The following is a 17839-nucleotide window of genomic DNA, read 5'->3' on the forward strand; positions in this document are numbered from 1 at the left end:
CCGAACCAAATTCAAAGATTTACCATTTTCAGAAAAAAGTTTTCACGTTTTTTGCACGTTTTTCGAGAAACTTGAAATTTTGAGGGGTTTAAAAACGGTAATTTTGCGTCCGCTTCACTGTACAGATCCAATCAGAATGACATTATTGGAACATTTTGTTTGAATGGATTGCTGAGATTATTTTTTTTAAATCCACAGAGCATGCTGGTATCGACCACGTGTCTGGCTCAGTTTGGAAGAATTAAAAAGAATGTGCGTTTTCATCACTTTTGCGATAATTATTTATGTGGTCTGGTATTAAAGCATACGAACTATCGGAAAATCCACTAAAGTTAGTACTTTGCTCTAACTTTTTACAAAATCCTAACAAGTAGGTGAAAGTGGGGAGACTTAACCCCATGGAACACTTGATCCCTAGTCTGTATGGCCTTGATAAATGTGAAATATTTATTAAAATCTGGCCTCAAATGTAAATATGTATCACTTATCTGCCCCTCATTGACGAAATGGGTATCACAGACAAACAAACGTAAATCTCTTTTAAATCCATCAATCACGAGTCCCAAAAAAGACGATTTGACGGAAACCTTCACCCGGATTTCGACTAGGTTTTTGCCCCAGGAACATTGTTTTTATACAACGAAAAAAAAACGCAAAAATCGTTTAGAACTCGTGATTACCCAAGTAACCACAAGCACTAAATCGGAACTGTTTATCAACACTAAATCAACATTTCCGTGTTTTGATCCCCTATAATACAAATTATAATGTTACTTTAGAGTACTAACTCTATATAAGCTGTGGTAAAAGCTTCAAAGCTTTGACATTTCGTGTTACTCTAAAATCACTTTATATCAACTTTTCCAGTGCTTCGTAACATTGTAAACAAAAGCGACATTAAATATTCGAAGTGTTGGTCTCGGGTTAGATTTATCGCTGAAAACTTTGATTATGATTGGTAAGTTGGAGAAATTGTAGTGGTATTTACTTTTCGCTGAAACGTTATTGTTCATTTTCAGAAAACTTCTAGAATCCCGGTCTTTACAATCGTTCTCCTGAGTGAAAGTACGAGATGGACCTATGGAGGATTCCGTGGACCATTCCGTGCAATGAATTACCGGCGGCGTCTCTGAATCTACAAAATAGTGATTTGTGATAAATTTGAAATGTCGTCGCTTCTGTGCTATCTTGTGACAAACGCCATTTTGGTCGAAAATGAGTTAATGATGGCGTTTCATTAAACTTAACAAACGCTACAAGATGCCATCACCCAATTTTTGAAATTCATTTCCGTTTCCGGGATATCGTTGGGCACACTTGTGACATAGACCAGTTTCTCAACAAATTTTCTGTGCTATCTTGTGACACGTGCAGAGGCAAAAGCAAGCTATAAAACTGTATGGTACCAACAGATGTCACTACACATTTATGTCTAATTTTATAACACCACGTATCACAAGAGAGCACAACATTTTTGAATTGAAAATGTACTACGTGTCACAAGTGTGTTCTTACGAATTAATTAAAGGGCTATTTGAATGTTGATGGAGTTTTGTATGGCGGTTGTCACAAGTGTGCCACCAATATTTTGATGGAGTTTTGTATGGCGGTTGTCACAAGTGTGCCACCAATATTTTGATGGCGATTTGTATGGCGGTTGTCACAAGTGTGCCACCAATATTTTGATGGAGTTTTGTATGGCGGTTGTCACAAGTGTGCCACCAATATTTTGATGGAGTTTTGTATGGCGGTTGTCACAAGTGTGCCACCAATATTTTGATGGAGTTTTGTATGGCGGTTGTCACAAGTGTGCCACCAATATTTTGATGGTGATTTGTATGGCGGTTGTCACAAGTGTGCCACCAATATTTTGATGGAGTTTTGTATGGCGGTTGTCACAAGTGTGCCACCAATATTTTGATGGCGATTTGTATGGCGGTTGTCACAAGTGTGCCACCAATATTTTGATGGAGTTTTGTATGGCGGTTGTCACAAGTGTGCCACCAATATTTTGATGGAGTTTTGTATGGCGGTTGTCACAAGTGTGCCACCAATATTTTGATGGAGTTTTGTATGGCGGTTGTCACAAGTGTGCCACCAATATTTTGATGGAGTTTTGTATGGCGGTTGTCACAAGTGTGCCACCAATATTTTGATGGAGTTTTGTATGGCGGTTGTCACAAGTGTGCCACCAATATTTTGATGGAGTTTTGTATGGCGGTTGTCACAAGTGTGCCACCAATATTTTGATGGCGATTTGTATGGCGGTTGTCACAAGTGTGCCACCAATATTTTGATGGAGTTTTGTATGGCGGTTGTCACAAGTGTGCCACCAATATTTTGATGGAGTTTTGTATGGCGGTTGTCACAAGTGTGCCACCAATATTTTGATGGAGTTTTGTATGGCGGTTGTCACAAGTGTGCCACCAATATTTTGATGGAGTTTTGTATGGCGGTTGTCACAAGTGTGCCACCAATATTTTGATGGAGTTTTGTATGGCGGTTGTCACAAGTGTGCCACCAATATTTTGATGGAGTTTTGTATGGCGGTTGTCACAAGTGTGCCACCAATATTTTGATGGAGTTTTGTATGGCGGTTGTCACAAGTGTGCCACCAATATTTTGATGGAGTTTTGTATGGCGGTTGTCACAAGTGTGCCACCAATATTTTGATGGAGTTTTGTATGGCGGTTGTCACAAGTGTGCCACCAATATTTTGATGGAGTTTTGTATGGCGGTTGTCACAAGTGTGCCACCAATATTTTGATGGTGATTTGTATGGCGGTTGTCACAAGTGTGCCACCAATATTTTGATGGAGTTTTGTATGGCGGTTGTCACAAGTGTGCCACCAATATTTTGATGGCGATTTGTATGGCGGTTGTCACAAGTGTGCCACCAATATTTTGATGGAGTTTTGTATGGCGGTTGTTACAAGTGTGCCACCAATATTTTGATGGTGATTTGTATGGCGGTTGTCACAAGTGTGCCACCAATATTTTGATGGAGTTTTGTATGGCGGTTGTCACAAGTGTGCCACCAATATTTTGATGGCGATTTGCATGGCGGTTGTCACAAGTGTGCCACCAATATTTTGATGAAGTTTTGTATGGCGGTTGTCACAAGTGTGCCACCAATATTTTGATGGCGATTTGTATGGCGGTTGTCACAAGTGTGCCACCAATATTTTGATGGAGTTTTGTATGGCGGTTGTCACAAGTGTGCCACCAATATGTTGATGGCGATTTGTATGGCGGTTGTCACAAGTGTGCCACCAATATTTTGATGGCGATTTGTATGGCGGTTGTCACAAGTGTGCCACCAATATTTTGATGGAGTTTTGTATGGCGGTTGTCACAAGTGTGCCACCAATATTTTGATGGAGTTTTGTATGGCGGTTGTCACAAGTGTGCCACCAATATTTTGATGGAGTTTTGTATGGCGGTTGTCACAAGTGTGCCACCAATATTTTGATGGAGTTTTGTATGGCCGTTGTCACAAGTGTGCCACCAATATTTTGATGGAGTTTTGTATGGCGGTTGTCACAAGTGTGCCACCAATATTTTGATGGAGTTTTGTATGGCGGTTGTCACAAGTGTGCCACCAATATTTTGATGGAGTTTTGTATGGCGGTTGTCACAAGTGTGCCACCAATATTTTGATGGAGTTTTGTATGGCGGTTGTCACAAGTGTGCCACCAATATTTTGATGGAGTTTTGTATGGCGGTTGTCACAAGTGTGCCACCAATATTTTGATGGAGTTTTGTATGGCGGTTGTCACAAGTGTGCCACCAATATTTTGATGGAGTTTTGTATGGCGGTTGTCACAAGTGTGCCACCAATATTTTGATGGAGTTTTGTATGGCGGTTGTCACAAGTGTGCCACCAATATTTTGATGGTGATTTGTATGGCGGTTGTCACAAGTGTGCCACCAATATTTTGATGGAGTTTTGTATGGCCGTTGTCACAAGTGTGCCACCAATATTTTGATGGCGATTTGCATGGCGGTTGTCACAAGTGTGCCACCAATATTTTGATGAAGTTTTGTATGGCGGTTGTCACAAGTGTGCCACCAATATTTTGATGGCGATTTGTATGGCGGTTGTCACAAGTGTGCCACCAATATTTTGATGGAGTTTTGTATGGCGGTTGTCACAAGTGTGCCACCAATATGTTGATGGCGATTTGTATGGCGGTTGTCACAAGTGTGCCACCAATATTTTGATGGCGATTTGTATGGCGGTTGTCACAAGTGTGCCACCAATATTTTGATGATGATTTGTATGGCGGTTGTCACAAGTGTGCCACCAATATTTTGATGGAGTTTTGTATGGCGGTTGTCACAAGTGTGCCACCAATATTTTGATGGCGATTTGTATGGCGGTTGTCACAAGTGTGCCACCAATATTTTGATGGAGTTTTGTATGGCGGTTGTCACAAGTGTGCCACCAATATTTTGATGGAGTTTTGTATGGCGGTTGTCACAAGTGTGCCACCAATATTTTGATGGAGTTTTGTATGGCGGTTGTCACAAGTGTGCCACCAATATTTTGATGGAGTTTTGTATGGCGGTTGTCACAAGTGTGCCACCAATATTTTGATGGTGATTTGTATGGCGGTTGTCACAAGTGTGCCACCAATATTTTGATGGAGTTTTGTATGGCGGTTGTCACAAGTGTGCCACCAATATTTTGATGGAGTTTTGTATGGCGGTTGTCACAAGTGTGCCACCAATATTTTGATGGAGTTTTGTATGGCGGTTGTCACAAGTGTGCCACCAATATTTTGATGGTGATTTGTATGGCGGTTGTCACAAGTGTGCCACCAATATTTTGATGGAGTTTTGTATGGCGGTTGTCACAAGTGTGCCACCAATATTTTGATGGCGATTTGCATGGCGGTTGTCACAAGTGTGCCACCAATATTTTGATGGTGATTTGTATGGCGGTTGTCACAAGTGTGCCACCAATATTTTGATGGCGATTTGTATGGCGGTTGTCACAAGTGTGCCACCAATATTTTGATGGAGTTTTGTATGGCGGTTGTCACAAGTGTGCCACCAATATGTTGATGGCGATTTGTATGGCGGTTGTCACAAGTGTGCCACCAATATTTTGATGGCGATTTGTATGGCGGTTGTCACAAGTGTGCCACCAATATTTTGATGATGATTTGTATGGCGGTTGTCACAAGTGTGCCACCAATATTTTGATGGAGTTTTGTATGGCGGTTGTCACAAGTGTGCCACCAATATTTTGATGGCGATTTGTATGGCGGTTGTCACAAGTGTGCCACCAATATTTTGATGGAGTTTTGTATGGCGGTTGTCACAAGTGTGCCACCAATATTTTGATGGAGTTTTGTATGGCGGTTGTCACAAGTGTGCCACCAATATTTTGATGGCGATTTGTATGGCGGTTGTCACAAGTGTGCCACCAATATTTTGATGGTGATTTGTATGGCGGTTGTCACAAGTGTGCCACCAATATTTTGATGGTGATTTGTATGGCGGTTGTCACAAGTGTGCCACCAATATTTTGATGGTGATTTGTATGGCGATTGTCACAAGTGTGCCACCAATATAACATTCATTACACCGTAACATTCGTTACACCGTTACATTCGTTACACCGTAGTATGGTTACACCGTAACATTGTTACACCGCAATATTCGTTACACCGCAGTATGGTTACACCGCAGTATGGTTACACCGTAACATAGTAACACCGTAGTATGATTACACCGTAACATTGTTACACCGCAACAATCGTTACTTCGTAGTATGACTACACCGTACACTTGTTACACCACAACATTCGTTACACCGTTACATTCGTTACACCGTAACATTGTTACACCGTAACATTGTTATACCGTAACATTGTTATACCGTAACATTGTAACATCGTAACATTGTTACACCGCAACATTCGTTACACCGTTACATTCGTTACACTGTTACATTCAATACACCGTTACATTCGTTACACCGTTACACCGCATCATTCGTTACACCGTAACATTCGTTACACCGTAACAAAGTTACACCATAATATGATTACACCGTAACAGTGTGACACCGTAATAGTCTTACATCGTAACATTATTACGGTGTAACAAATGCCACGGTGTAATGAATGCTACGAAGCAACGGATGTTGCAGTGTAACAATGTTACGGTGTAACCAAACTAAGGTGTAACGAATGTTACGGTGTAACGAATGTTACGGTGTAACGAATGTTACGGTGTAACGAATGTTACGGTGTAACGAATGTTACGGTGCAACGAATGTTACGATGTAACGATTGTTAAGGTGTAACGAATGTTACGGTGTAACGAATGTTGTGGTGTAACGAATGTTGCGGTGTAACAATATTACGGTGTAACGAATGTAACTGTGTAACGAATGTAACGGTGTAACGAATGTTGTGGTGTAACAATGTTACGGTGTAATCATATAACGGTGTAACTATGTTACGGTGTAACCATACTGCGGTGTAACCATACTGCGGTGTAACGAATGTGACGGTGTAATGAATGTTATATTGGTGGTACACTTGTGACAACCGCCATACAAACCGCCATCAAAATATTGGTGGCATACTTGTGACAACCGCCATACAAATCACCATCAAAATATGGGTGGCACACTTGTGACAACCGCCATACAAAACTCCATCAAAATATTGGTGGCACACTTGTGACAACCGCCATACAAATCACCATCAAAATATTGGTGGCACACTTGTGACAACCGCCATACAAAACTCCATCAAAATATTGGTGGCACACTTGTGACAACCGCCATACAAAACTCCATCAAAATATTGGTGGCACACTTGTGACAACCGCCATACAAATCACCATCAAAATATTGGTGGCACACTTGTGACAACCGCCATACAAAACTCCATCAAAATATTGGTGGCACACTTGTGACAACCGCCATACAAATCACCATCAAAATATTGGTGGCACACTTGTGACAACCGCCATACAAATCACCATCAAAATATTGGTGGCACACTTGTGACAACCGCCATACAAATCACCATCAAAATATTGGTGGCACACTTGTGACAACCGCCATACAAAACTCCATCAAAATATTGGTGGCACACTGACAACCGCCATACAAAACTCCATCAAAATATTGGTGGCACACTTGTGACAACCGCCATACAAAACTCCATCAAAATATTGGTGGCACACTTGTGACAACCGCCATACAAATCACCATCAAAATATTGGTGGCACACTTGTGACAACCGCCATACAAATCACCATCAAAATATTGGTGGCACACTTGTGACAACCGCCATACAAATCACCATCAAAATATTGGTGGCACACTTGTGACAACCGCCATACAAAACTCCATCAAAATATTGGTGGCACACTTGTGACAACCGCCATACAAATCACCATCAAAATATTGGTGGCACACTTGTGACAACCGCCATACAAAACTCCATCAAAATATTGGTGGCACACTTGTGACAACCGCCATACAAAACTCCATCAAAATATTGGTGGCACACTTGTGACAACCGCCATACAAATCACCATCAAAATATTGGTGGCACACTTGTGACAACCGCCATACAAAACTCCATCAAAATATTGGTGGCACACTTGTGACAACCGCCATACAAAACTCCATCAAAATATTGGTGGCACACTTGTGACAACCGCCATACAAATCACCATCAAAATATTGGTGGCACACTTGTGACAACCGCCATACAAAACTCCATCAAAATATTGGTGGCACACTTGTGACAACCGCCATACAAAACTCCATCAAAATATTGGTGGCACACTTGTGACAACCGCCATACAAATCACCATCAAAATATTGGTGGCACACTTGTGACAACCGCCATACAAAACTCCATCAAAATATTGGTGGCACACTTGTGACAACCGCCATACAAATCACCATCAAAATATTGGTGGCACACTTGTGACAACCGCCATACAAAACTCCATCAAAATATTGGTGGCACACTTGTGACAACCGCCATACAAATCACCATCAAAATATTGGTGGCACACTTGTGACAACCGCCATACAAAACTCCATCAAAATATTGGTGGCACACTTGTGACAACCGCCATACAAAACTCCATCAAAATATTGGTGGCACACTTGTGACAACCGCCATACAAATCACCATCAAAATATTGGTGGCACACTTGTGACAACCGCCATACAAAACTCCATCAAAATATTGGTGGCACACTTGTGACAACCGCCATACAAATCACCATCAAAATATTGGTGGCACACTTGTGACAACCGCCATACAAATCTCCATCAAAATATTGGTGGCACACTTGTGACAACCGCCATACAAAACTCCATCAAAATATTGGTGGCACACTTGTGACAACCGCCATACAAATCACCATCAAAATATTGGTGGCACACTTGTGACAACCGCCATACAAAACTCCATCAAAATATTGGTGGCACACTTGTGACAACCGCCATACAAATCACCATCAAAATATTGGTGGCACACTTGTGACAACCGCCATACAAAACTCCATCAAAATATTGGTGGCACACTTGTGACAACCGCCATACAAAACTCCATCAAAATATTGGTGGCACACTTGTGACAACCGCCATACAAAACTCCATCAAAATATTGGTGGCACACTTGTGACAACCGCCATACAAATCACCATCAAAATATTGGTGGCACACTTGTGACAACCGCCATACAAAACTCCATCAAAATATTGGTGGCACACTTGTGACAACCGCCATACAAATCTCAAAATATTGGTGGCACACTTGTGACAACCGCCATACAAATCACCATCAAAATATTGGTGGCACACTTGTGACAACCGCCATACAAATCACCATCAAAATATTGGTGGCACACTTGTGACAACCGCCATACAAATCACCATCAAAATATTGGTGGCACACTTGTGACAACCGCCATACAAATCACCATCAAAATATTGGTGGCACACTTGTGACAACCGCCATACAAAACTCCATCAAAATATTGGTGGCACACTTGTGACAACCGCCATACAAATCACCATCAAAATATTGGTGGCACACTTGTGACAACCGCCATACAAAACTCCATCAAAATATTGGTGGCACACTTGTGACAACCGCCATACAAAACTCCATCAAAATATTGGTGGCACACTTGTGACAACCGCCATACAAAACTCCATCAAAATATTGGTGGCACACTTGTGACAACCGCCATACAAAACTCCATCAAAATATTGGTGGCACACTTGTGACAACCGCCATACAAAACTCCATCAAAATATTGGTGGCACACTTGTGACAACCGCCATACAAAACTCCATCAAAATATTGGTGGCACACTTGTGACAACCGCCATACAAAACTCCATCAAAATATTGGTGGCACACTTGTGACAACCGCCATACAAATCACCATCAAAATATTGGTGGCACACTTGTGACAACCGCCATACAAAACTCCATCAAAATATTGGTGGCACACTTGTGACAACCGCCATACAAAACTCCATCAAAATATTGGTGGCACACTTACAAAACTCCATCAAAATATTGGTGGCACACTTGTGACAACCGCCATACAAAACTCCATCAAAATATTGGTGGCACACTTGTGACAACCGCCATACAAATCACCATCAAAATATTGGTGGCACACTTGTGACAACCGCCATACAAATCACCATCAAAATATTGGTGGCACACTTGTGACAACCGCCATACAAAACTCCATCAAAATATTGGTGGCACACTTGTGACAACCGCCATACAAATCGCCATCAACATTCAACGAGCCCTTTAATTAATTCTTAGGAACACACTTGTAACACGTAGTACATTTTCAATTCGAAAATTTTGTGCTATCTTGTTACACGTTGATCTGCCATAAATCATAAAAGGTTCGTGTCTAGAATGAAATAATTTTCCATCCGGGGTTATTGTCTGTGCTTTTCGGATATGGGGAAAACCTTTGATTTTCAGGGTTTTCTTGATTTTTCCAACTTTCTTTTGATTGTATTTGTTTAAAGCGTGTTAATGGTTTGATTTTTTGTACTTTTCAATAATTTTTGTATTAATTTAGTTGATTAAAATTGCTTATAGAGCCATTTTACCAGCAATCACGAAAATAGCTGGAAAATCCAAGAAAATCGGGAAAATTTTAACCTTTTATTCCAAATAATAAAAATTTAAATAGTTTCTGATGAATGACAACATTGGATTTAAAAATATTATTGTTTAAGTTCATAAAAACATCAATTTAATGTTAACTTAGTTTGTATGGGAATTTAGGGCACACTTGTAACACGTAGTACATTTTTTACTTTCAGGGCACACTTGTGACACGTGCTTTTCTGATTTTTGTATACTTTCTGTACTATATCTTTTAGTAGGTGTTACTAAATGAGTTCATACTTGGAGCGTTTGTTGAGTGATAGTGTACGAACCGATCGCTTCATTCAGAATGATTCTATCAGTAACTGATGTGAAAATATTCAACTTTAAACTTTAAAAATCGATTTACTCGAAAAGTACTAAATGGCGTTTGTCACAAGATAGCACAGAAGTGACGATGTGTAGTAAGGTGTAAAAGCGATTAAATAAAAAAATCATTCAAGTTCAGAGAACAGATTTTCTAAATTCTTTGTGAAAGTGCACTTCGACAATGTTCTCCGGGAGAACAACATCGACAATTATCTTCGTCGAAAAGCGTCTTTCTTTACAGAGCAGTTGGTTAGTGCACGGCATCATAATCTTGGAGTTTTCGACATCACATCATCGACAGGGAGCCAGAGCGGAAAATTCGAAGAAAATACAAAAAAACATGGGCTTTGAAAACGTCATATGTCCTTGAAAAAGTTCACCAATCGAATAAGCAACAGATGGCGTTGCGAAAAGCTTTTTCTTTTTTGGCATTTTTCTAGGTGCTTTTCCAATGCACTTAAACTCTATATCCACCGTTCCAGTCGCCACTTTTGGCTTTTAAATCACTTTACAAGATGATATTGAGTAATGGAACTCTAATAGGCTCACCTTATATGTTAATATAGAGTTCTTTTAGTGCTAATATTTAGTGTTTTGCGGTTACTTGGGTAGCTATTTACTGAAAAATGGCCTGTTTTCATAGAAAATATCATATTTTGTTCTAAAGCATTAAAAAAAAGTTCAAATTGCTCCGAATTTAATTTACTTCAAATCATATTTAAGGGTTCCCGCCAATAATGTTCTATATTCTTATTGATCCAGGAAGTAGTCGATTTCATTGTCAACATAATCAAGTTGAAAAAAAACCCCAAGTAGCACACTTTGTTCGCCAAAAGATTTCCGAACTTGTTGTTGAACTCATTTACTATGTTTTCCCAACGTCCCAGAGAACTTTTGAACGTTGAAAAAAGCGCACGTTTTTTTGTTGTTGAACATCTCTTAACCCGTTCGAAATGTGCGTGGTTTAATAAAGTTTTACCAGCGCACGTCCTACTTGCATAGAGAACGTTTGTTGAACATGTCATAAGAACTCTTGACTATAAGATTCTGAACCAGGTTGGATAACGTCGTTAGAACCGTTTAGCAACATTCTGCCTTTAAGTTTCAGGAGGGAGTTAGGCAAACGTTTTTATAACCGTTCAAGAACATATCGTGGCAGACAAGAATGTTTAACAGGCTTTTCATAAAATATGTTCAAGGTGTTCGCTCAAAAGTTATTTTTTCTTCATTTAATCCTTTATTTGTGAAAAATGTCGCTTTACGATATTTAACTACCAGTTTTTTGTAATTTATTAGTTTGGACAGGGATACGCCATTTATGAATGATGGGTAATAAAAAATATCAACCATAAAAAATCATTCAATTTCTTAATTATGCCTTTGGGATTTTTTTTTCAATTATGTTTGAGTGCTAATTAACATCGCTTGCTACTACTACTCCACTGCTGCTGGTTCCCGGTGCTGCATTTTCAGTTTTCCTTTTTGATGAAGAAGGCTCAGGGCAAGTATCGAACTCAAGATCACTCCAAATGTCAAGTCCGGGCGCGCGTCTGCTTCTTTCCACGAGGGGTTATGTTGGATGAGCAGGCCTAAACGTCAATAAGAAGTCTGCGGTCATCTAGGTTTTACCAAGTTCACTAACAGTTTGCCAAAACTTCTTTTGAACATAAGCTGTTTCTATTTTTAGAACTATGTGTGCTTGTTTCGTCAACATGTTCTTGCTCGATTTTCAAAATAAAACGCGAACTTCACATAAACAACTAGTTTACGAGAAATGCCAGCCGAAGCCAAAGGTCAAATCTACTTTGTTATGACGTTTAGCAAACTGAAATGAAACATCATGTCTGCAAATGTCATTTTGCTTTTCGAGTTCTACAAGCATGTTGTATTGAGGTCAGAATAAACTTCAAAATGAACTGTTCGTAATCCGTTGCTAGATTTGGCATTTGTGTTACACAGCCATGCTGAACAATGGTTTTTTGGTCAAAATGTGAACAATTGACCAAATTTTTTGACACTTGTTCAATAATTAACGAATAAAAACACTTATGCAGCAATTGTTGAACAACAAAATAAAGAGCGATGTTTTTCTTGCTACTTGGGACATGTTTTTACTGACATTTTTAAAAACAATCTCTCTAAAAACTCCAAAAAAATTAAACCAAAAGCAATACACACGCAGAAAAATAAGGCATATTTGAATGAACAAAACGTTTTGTTGATTTGAAAATCATTATTTTTGTTGAATAAACGTCATAGCAGCTATTTCGAAACAACAAAAGACTTTTGTGGAATTGAGAAAATCAAGGTTTGTTTCAACGCAAAATTATATTCACAGTGGGATTGTGGCACCCAGCAATAAAAACATATTGCCGGTGGTTGAAGATTCGGGGGACGGCTCTCATTCGTGTGCTGAGCGGTGAATGCCGGGACGCTGACTGTCAACAAGCGGTGAGCAAAAGTGGTGAAAATGTTGGACCTAATGGGCAAAAAGCAATTTGCCAAGAAAAAAGTGAAGAGTGATATATTTATTGCATTATTTCTAATTTAATAGGACAAAGTGAATTATTCTTGCCCACGAAAATGAAGATAATGACAGCACGAATCATTTTCAATGGGAAAATTACTGCCTGTTTTGGTGAAATGCACAATTTCGTTGAATTAAGTTTGATAGACGCAAAATAGATCCTAGGCCCAAAATAGGGACAAATACCTTACATCGCACGCCTGCACACATGCATGCTATTAGCCTGTTCTCGCTGGGTTATTCTATGCTAAAAACGTTACTTAATCCACCTTTAGGTGGTTGGTGCCTTCCTCACATTCATAAAGTCAATACATTCAGTAAAAATAGCATCATTCCCCCCAATCCACCTTAACATGTTTAACAAATCAACTTTTTTTTTCGCAGAACTTCAATATTTCTAGCTCTTCGGCAAGTTCTGATAAAAAACCTATCCAACGAGAGTTCGCATGGAAGATTCAGACAATATTATTTCTATCACAATATCTGAAATCTGGCCTCCAAAAATTGCATAAATAACACTTAAGAGCCTGAAACTTTTGATAGGGTTCAGATTTCCGATGTTTTAGGCTCATTTGAAAGGTATTTCAATTATCTAACTAACGATAGGTCGCATGATGGACCCGGACATCATTTTAACTGAAATATGTGAGATCCGGCCTCCAAAAAGTGTACAAATAACATTTCAGTACAATAAACTTTTGATAGGGTTGTCAGATTTTCATTGTTTTGGGCTCATAGGAAAGGTATTTTTATACCTTTCTGAAAATGTTTAACATGATAGGTTTTCTTGCAAAAAAAACCCTTTTTACAATCTTCCGGACATACGCCAAAATCGTTTTTTAAGCATAACTTTTGAAGTACTTTTCTAAACTTTATAATATTAACTAGGGTTTTGTGGGACCCCAAGACGGATTGAATGAGACCAAAACGGTCCGAATCGGTTCAGCCAGGCCGGAGATAATCGTGTGCATATTTTTCGGCCACGGTCTCACATCCAGACACACGCACAGACATTTGTTCAGAATTTGATTCTGAGTCGATAGGTATACGTGAAGGTTGGTCTACGAGGTCGAATTAAGAAGTTCTATTTTCGAGTGATTTTATAGCCTTTCCTTATTGAGATGAGGAAGGCAAAACTGCTGTCCCTATTCAGATTATAGTCCTAATTCGTCCAAGATTACGGTAATTTTTGTCACTTCAGTGGCGATTTTTTGTCCATTGATTTGACGAGATTTGACTGTCTGACGTAAGCGCCTAAATAGTTTCAAATTACCCGCTATTAGTTCATCATAATATTTTTTTATTTCAATGATGTTTTTTTATGAAAAAAATTTTTCATCGAAATTAAAAAAAAAATTGCGTTTTTTTACTGTAATCAGGGGAAACATTGGGTCTGGGAGGTGAGATTGGGTCATATAAAAATGCTGACATTTGTATCACCCAGGCTCACTCCCAGACCCAATGTAACTTCTGATGACGGTACTAAAGGTGCTTTATTTAAAATCTTGTATAAAATACTTTTCTTCTTTATGGTGCTTACGTCTTGCTTACGTCAGTTAATCAAATCAAATCAAATCGCGTTCTAATCATCACAAATTCAGGCTGCAAATTGGGACCTAAAATTAAGCATGAATTGCTGATATTATTGTTCACATCGATAAAACATATTTGAGCAATTCTCTACCAAAACCGGAAATGGATTTTATTTGTATTTTTTTATTTGACTCAAACTTTGTGGGGGCCTTCCCTATGACCTAATAAGCTATTTTGCGTCATTGGTTCACCCATACAAGTCTCCATACAATTTTGGCTGCTGTCCATACAAAAATGGTATGTAAATATTCAAACAGCTGTAACTTTTGAGTGAATATTCTGATCAATTTGGTGTCTTGGGCAAAGTTGTAGGTATTGTTGAGGACTTTTGAGAAAAAAATAGGTATACGGAAAAAAAAAATTTGCAGATTTTTTTTATCAACTTTTTTTTCACTGAAACTCAATTTCACAAAATACATATTTTTTGATTTTCGAGATTTTTTGATATGTTTTAGGGGACAAAAATCCGCAACTTTTGCCGCCGAGTTATGAATTTTTGAAAAAATAGTGATTTTTGGAAAAAATCAAAGTTTCATGCAAAAACAAGTTTGACATTATTTTTTAATGCAAAATTGAATTTGCAATCGAAAAGTACTCTACAGATTTTTTGATAAAGGGCTCCGTTTTCAAGATATAGCCACCGAAAGTTTGATTTTAGCGAAATATTTGCAGTTTTTCAATTTTTAAAAATAGTGACCATGAGTGACCATTTCTGAAAATATATTTTTTTAAAAGTTCAGAAAATTTGCTATAAAATTCTCTAAGAGACATTGAAGATTGGACCTCTGGTTGTTGAGATACAGCGGCTTAAAGAAAAAGAAACACGAAAATTGAAGTTTTCTAAGTCTCACCCAAACAGCCTACCATTTTCTAATGACGATATCTCAGCAACTAATGGTCCGATTTTCAATGTTGATACATGAAACATTCGTGAAATTTTTCGATCTTTTGGAAAAAAAATATTTTTAATTTTTTTAAATCAAGACTTACATTTTAAAAGGGCCAAACATTGAATATTACGCCCATTTAAAATGCTAGTCTTGATTTAAAAAATTTCAAAATATTTTTTTCGAAAAGATCGAAAAATTTTACGAATGTTTCATATATTAACATTGAAAATCGGACCATTAGTTGCTGAGATATCGTCATTAGAAAAAGGTAGGCTGTTTGGGTGAGACTTAGAAAACTTCAATTTTCGTGTTTCTTTTTCTTTAAGCCGCTGTATTTCAGCAACCAGAGGTCCAATCTTCAATGTCTCTTAGAGAATTTTATAGCAAATTTTCTGAACTTTTAAAAAAATATATTTTCAGAAATGGTCACTCATGGTCACTATTTTTAAAAATTGAAAAACTGCAAATATTTCGCTAAAGTCAAACTTTCGGTGGCTATATCTTGAAAACGGAGCCCTTTATTAAAAAATCTGTAAAGTACTTTTCAATTGCAAATTCAATTTTGCATAAAAAAATAATGTCAAACTTGTTTTTGCATGAAACTTTGATTTTTTCCAAAAATCACTATTTTTTCAAAAATTCATAACTCGACGGCAGATTTTTTGACCATGTTTCTCTATAGCTCAAAAGTTGCGGATTTTTGTCCCCTAAAACATATCAAAATATCTCGAAAATCAAAAAATACGTATTTTGGGAAATTGAGTTTTGATGAATAAAAAGTTGATAAACAAATCAGCAATTTTTTTTCCGTGTACCTATTTTTTTCTCAAAAGTCTTCAACAATACCTACAACTTTGCCGAAGACACCAAATTGATCAGAAAATTCACTCAAAAGTTACAGCTGTTTGAATATTTACATACCATTTTTGTATGGACAGCAGCCAAAATTGTATGGAGACTTGTATGGGTGAACCAATGACGCAAAATAGCTTATTAGGTCATAGGGAAGGCTCCCACAAAGTTTGAGTCAAATCAAAAAATACAAAAAATAAAAATGGTCGAAATCGGCCGATTGCGGAGAGAGTTGCTCATTTGCCTGAGTACTATGAATTTTTGGACGACCACAAAGGATTTAAAATAGATTATTTAATCAATTTTGAAAAATGAGCTTAGCAGCTTTTCTTGTAAGAAAGAATTTTACTTGACAGCTATTTCCAAAGAGACCATAGGAGCAATTCACTCAGATTTCAGTCATTCGTTTTTTTTTGTATTTTTTACCCGACTGAAACTTTTTTGGTGCCTTCGGTATGCCCAAAGCAGCAATTTTGCATCATTAGTTTGTCCATATAATTTTCCATAAAAATTTGGCAGCTGGCCATACAAAAATGATGTATGAAAATTCAAAAATCTGTATCTTTTGAAGAAATTATTTGATCGATTTGGTGTCTTCGGCAAAGTTGTAGGTATGGATATGGACTACACTGAAAAAAATGAGGCACGGTAAAAAAAATTTTGGTGATTTTTTATTTTACTTTTTGTCACTAAAACTTGATTTGCAAAAAAACACTATTTTTATTTTTTTTATTTTTTGATATGTTTTAGAGGACATCAAATGCTAACTTTTCAGAAATTTCCAGGTTGTGCAAAAAATCTTTGAGCGAGTTGAGTTGATTTTTGAATCAATACTGATTTTTTCAAAAAATCTAAAAATTGGTCGCAACTTTTTTTCAACTTCATTTTTCGATGTAAAATTAAATTTGCAATCAAAAAGTACTTCAGTTAAATTTTGATAAAGTGCACCGTTTTCAAGTTAAATCCATTTTATGCTGACTTTTTTGAAAATAGTCGCAGTTTTTCATTTTTTTTTAAATAAGTGCACATGTTTGCCCACTTTTGAAAAAAATATTTTTGAAAAGCTGAGAAAATTCTCTATATTTTGCATTTTTAAATTTTGTTGATACGACTCTTAGTTGCTGAGATATTGCCATGCAAAGGTTTAAAAACAGGAAAATTGATGTTTTCTTAGTCCCACCCAAACAACACACCATTTTCTAATGTCGATCTCTCAGCAACTAATGGTCCGATTTTCAATGTTAAAATATGAAATATTCGTGAAATTTTCCGATCTCTTCGAAAAAAATATTTTCAAATTTTTTTAATCAAGACTAAAATTTCAAAAGGGTCAAACATTCAATATTACATAGTTGTATGGAAAATTATATGGACAAACTAATGATGCAAAATGGCTTCTTTGGGCATACCGAAGGCACCAAAAAAGTTTCAGTCGGAATAAAAAATGCAAAAAAATTAAGAAAAAAGA

At 37.7% G+C, this 17839-nt stretch overlaps 2 protein-coding genes across 2 annotated transcripts in view; both read right to left on the reverse strand.

The window, feature by feature from the left end:
• LOC6032552 (tubulin alpha-8 chain) overlaps positions 1 to 121 on the reverse strand; it is a 1757-nt gene extending 1636 nt beyond the window's left edge. The window contains exon 1 of the mRNA XM_001843079.2: positions 24 to 121. Within this exon, the coding sequence (XP_001843131.2) occupies positions 24 to 26 (3 nt within the window). The 5' untranslated portion in view covers positions 27 to 121. The remainder of the gene's footprint in view (positions 1 to 23) is intronic.
• The window catches only part of LOC6032553 (exocyst complex component 4), a 183305-nt gene that overhangs the window by 9342 nt on the left and 156124 nt on the right, over positions 1 to 17839 (reverse strand). Inside the window, exon 10 of the mRNA XM_038262616.1 lies at positions 10533 to 10559. Coding sequence (XP_038118544.1) covers positions 10533 to 10559 — 27 coding nt within the window. The remainder of the gene's footprint in view (positions 1 to 10532; positions 10560 to 17839) is intronic.

This window comes from Culex quinquefasciatus, chromosome 3 (genome assembly GCF_015732765.1).
Source record: "Culex quinquefasciatus strain JHB chromosome 3, VPISU_Cqui_1.0_pri_paternal, whole genome shotgun sequence".
Lineage (NCBI taxonomy): Eukaryota > Metazoa > Arthropoda > Insecta > Diptera > Culicidae > Culex > Culex quinquefasciatus.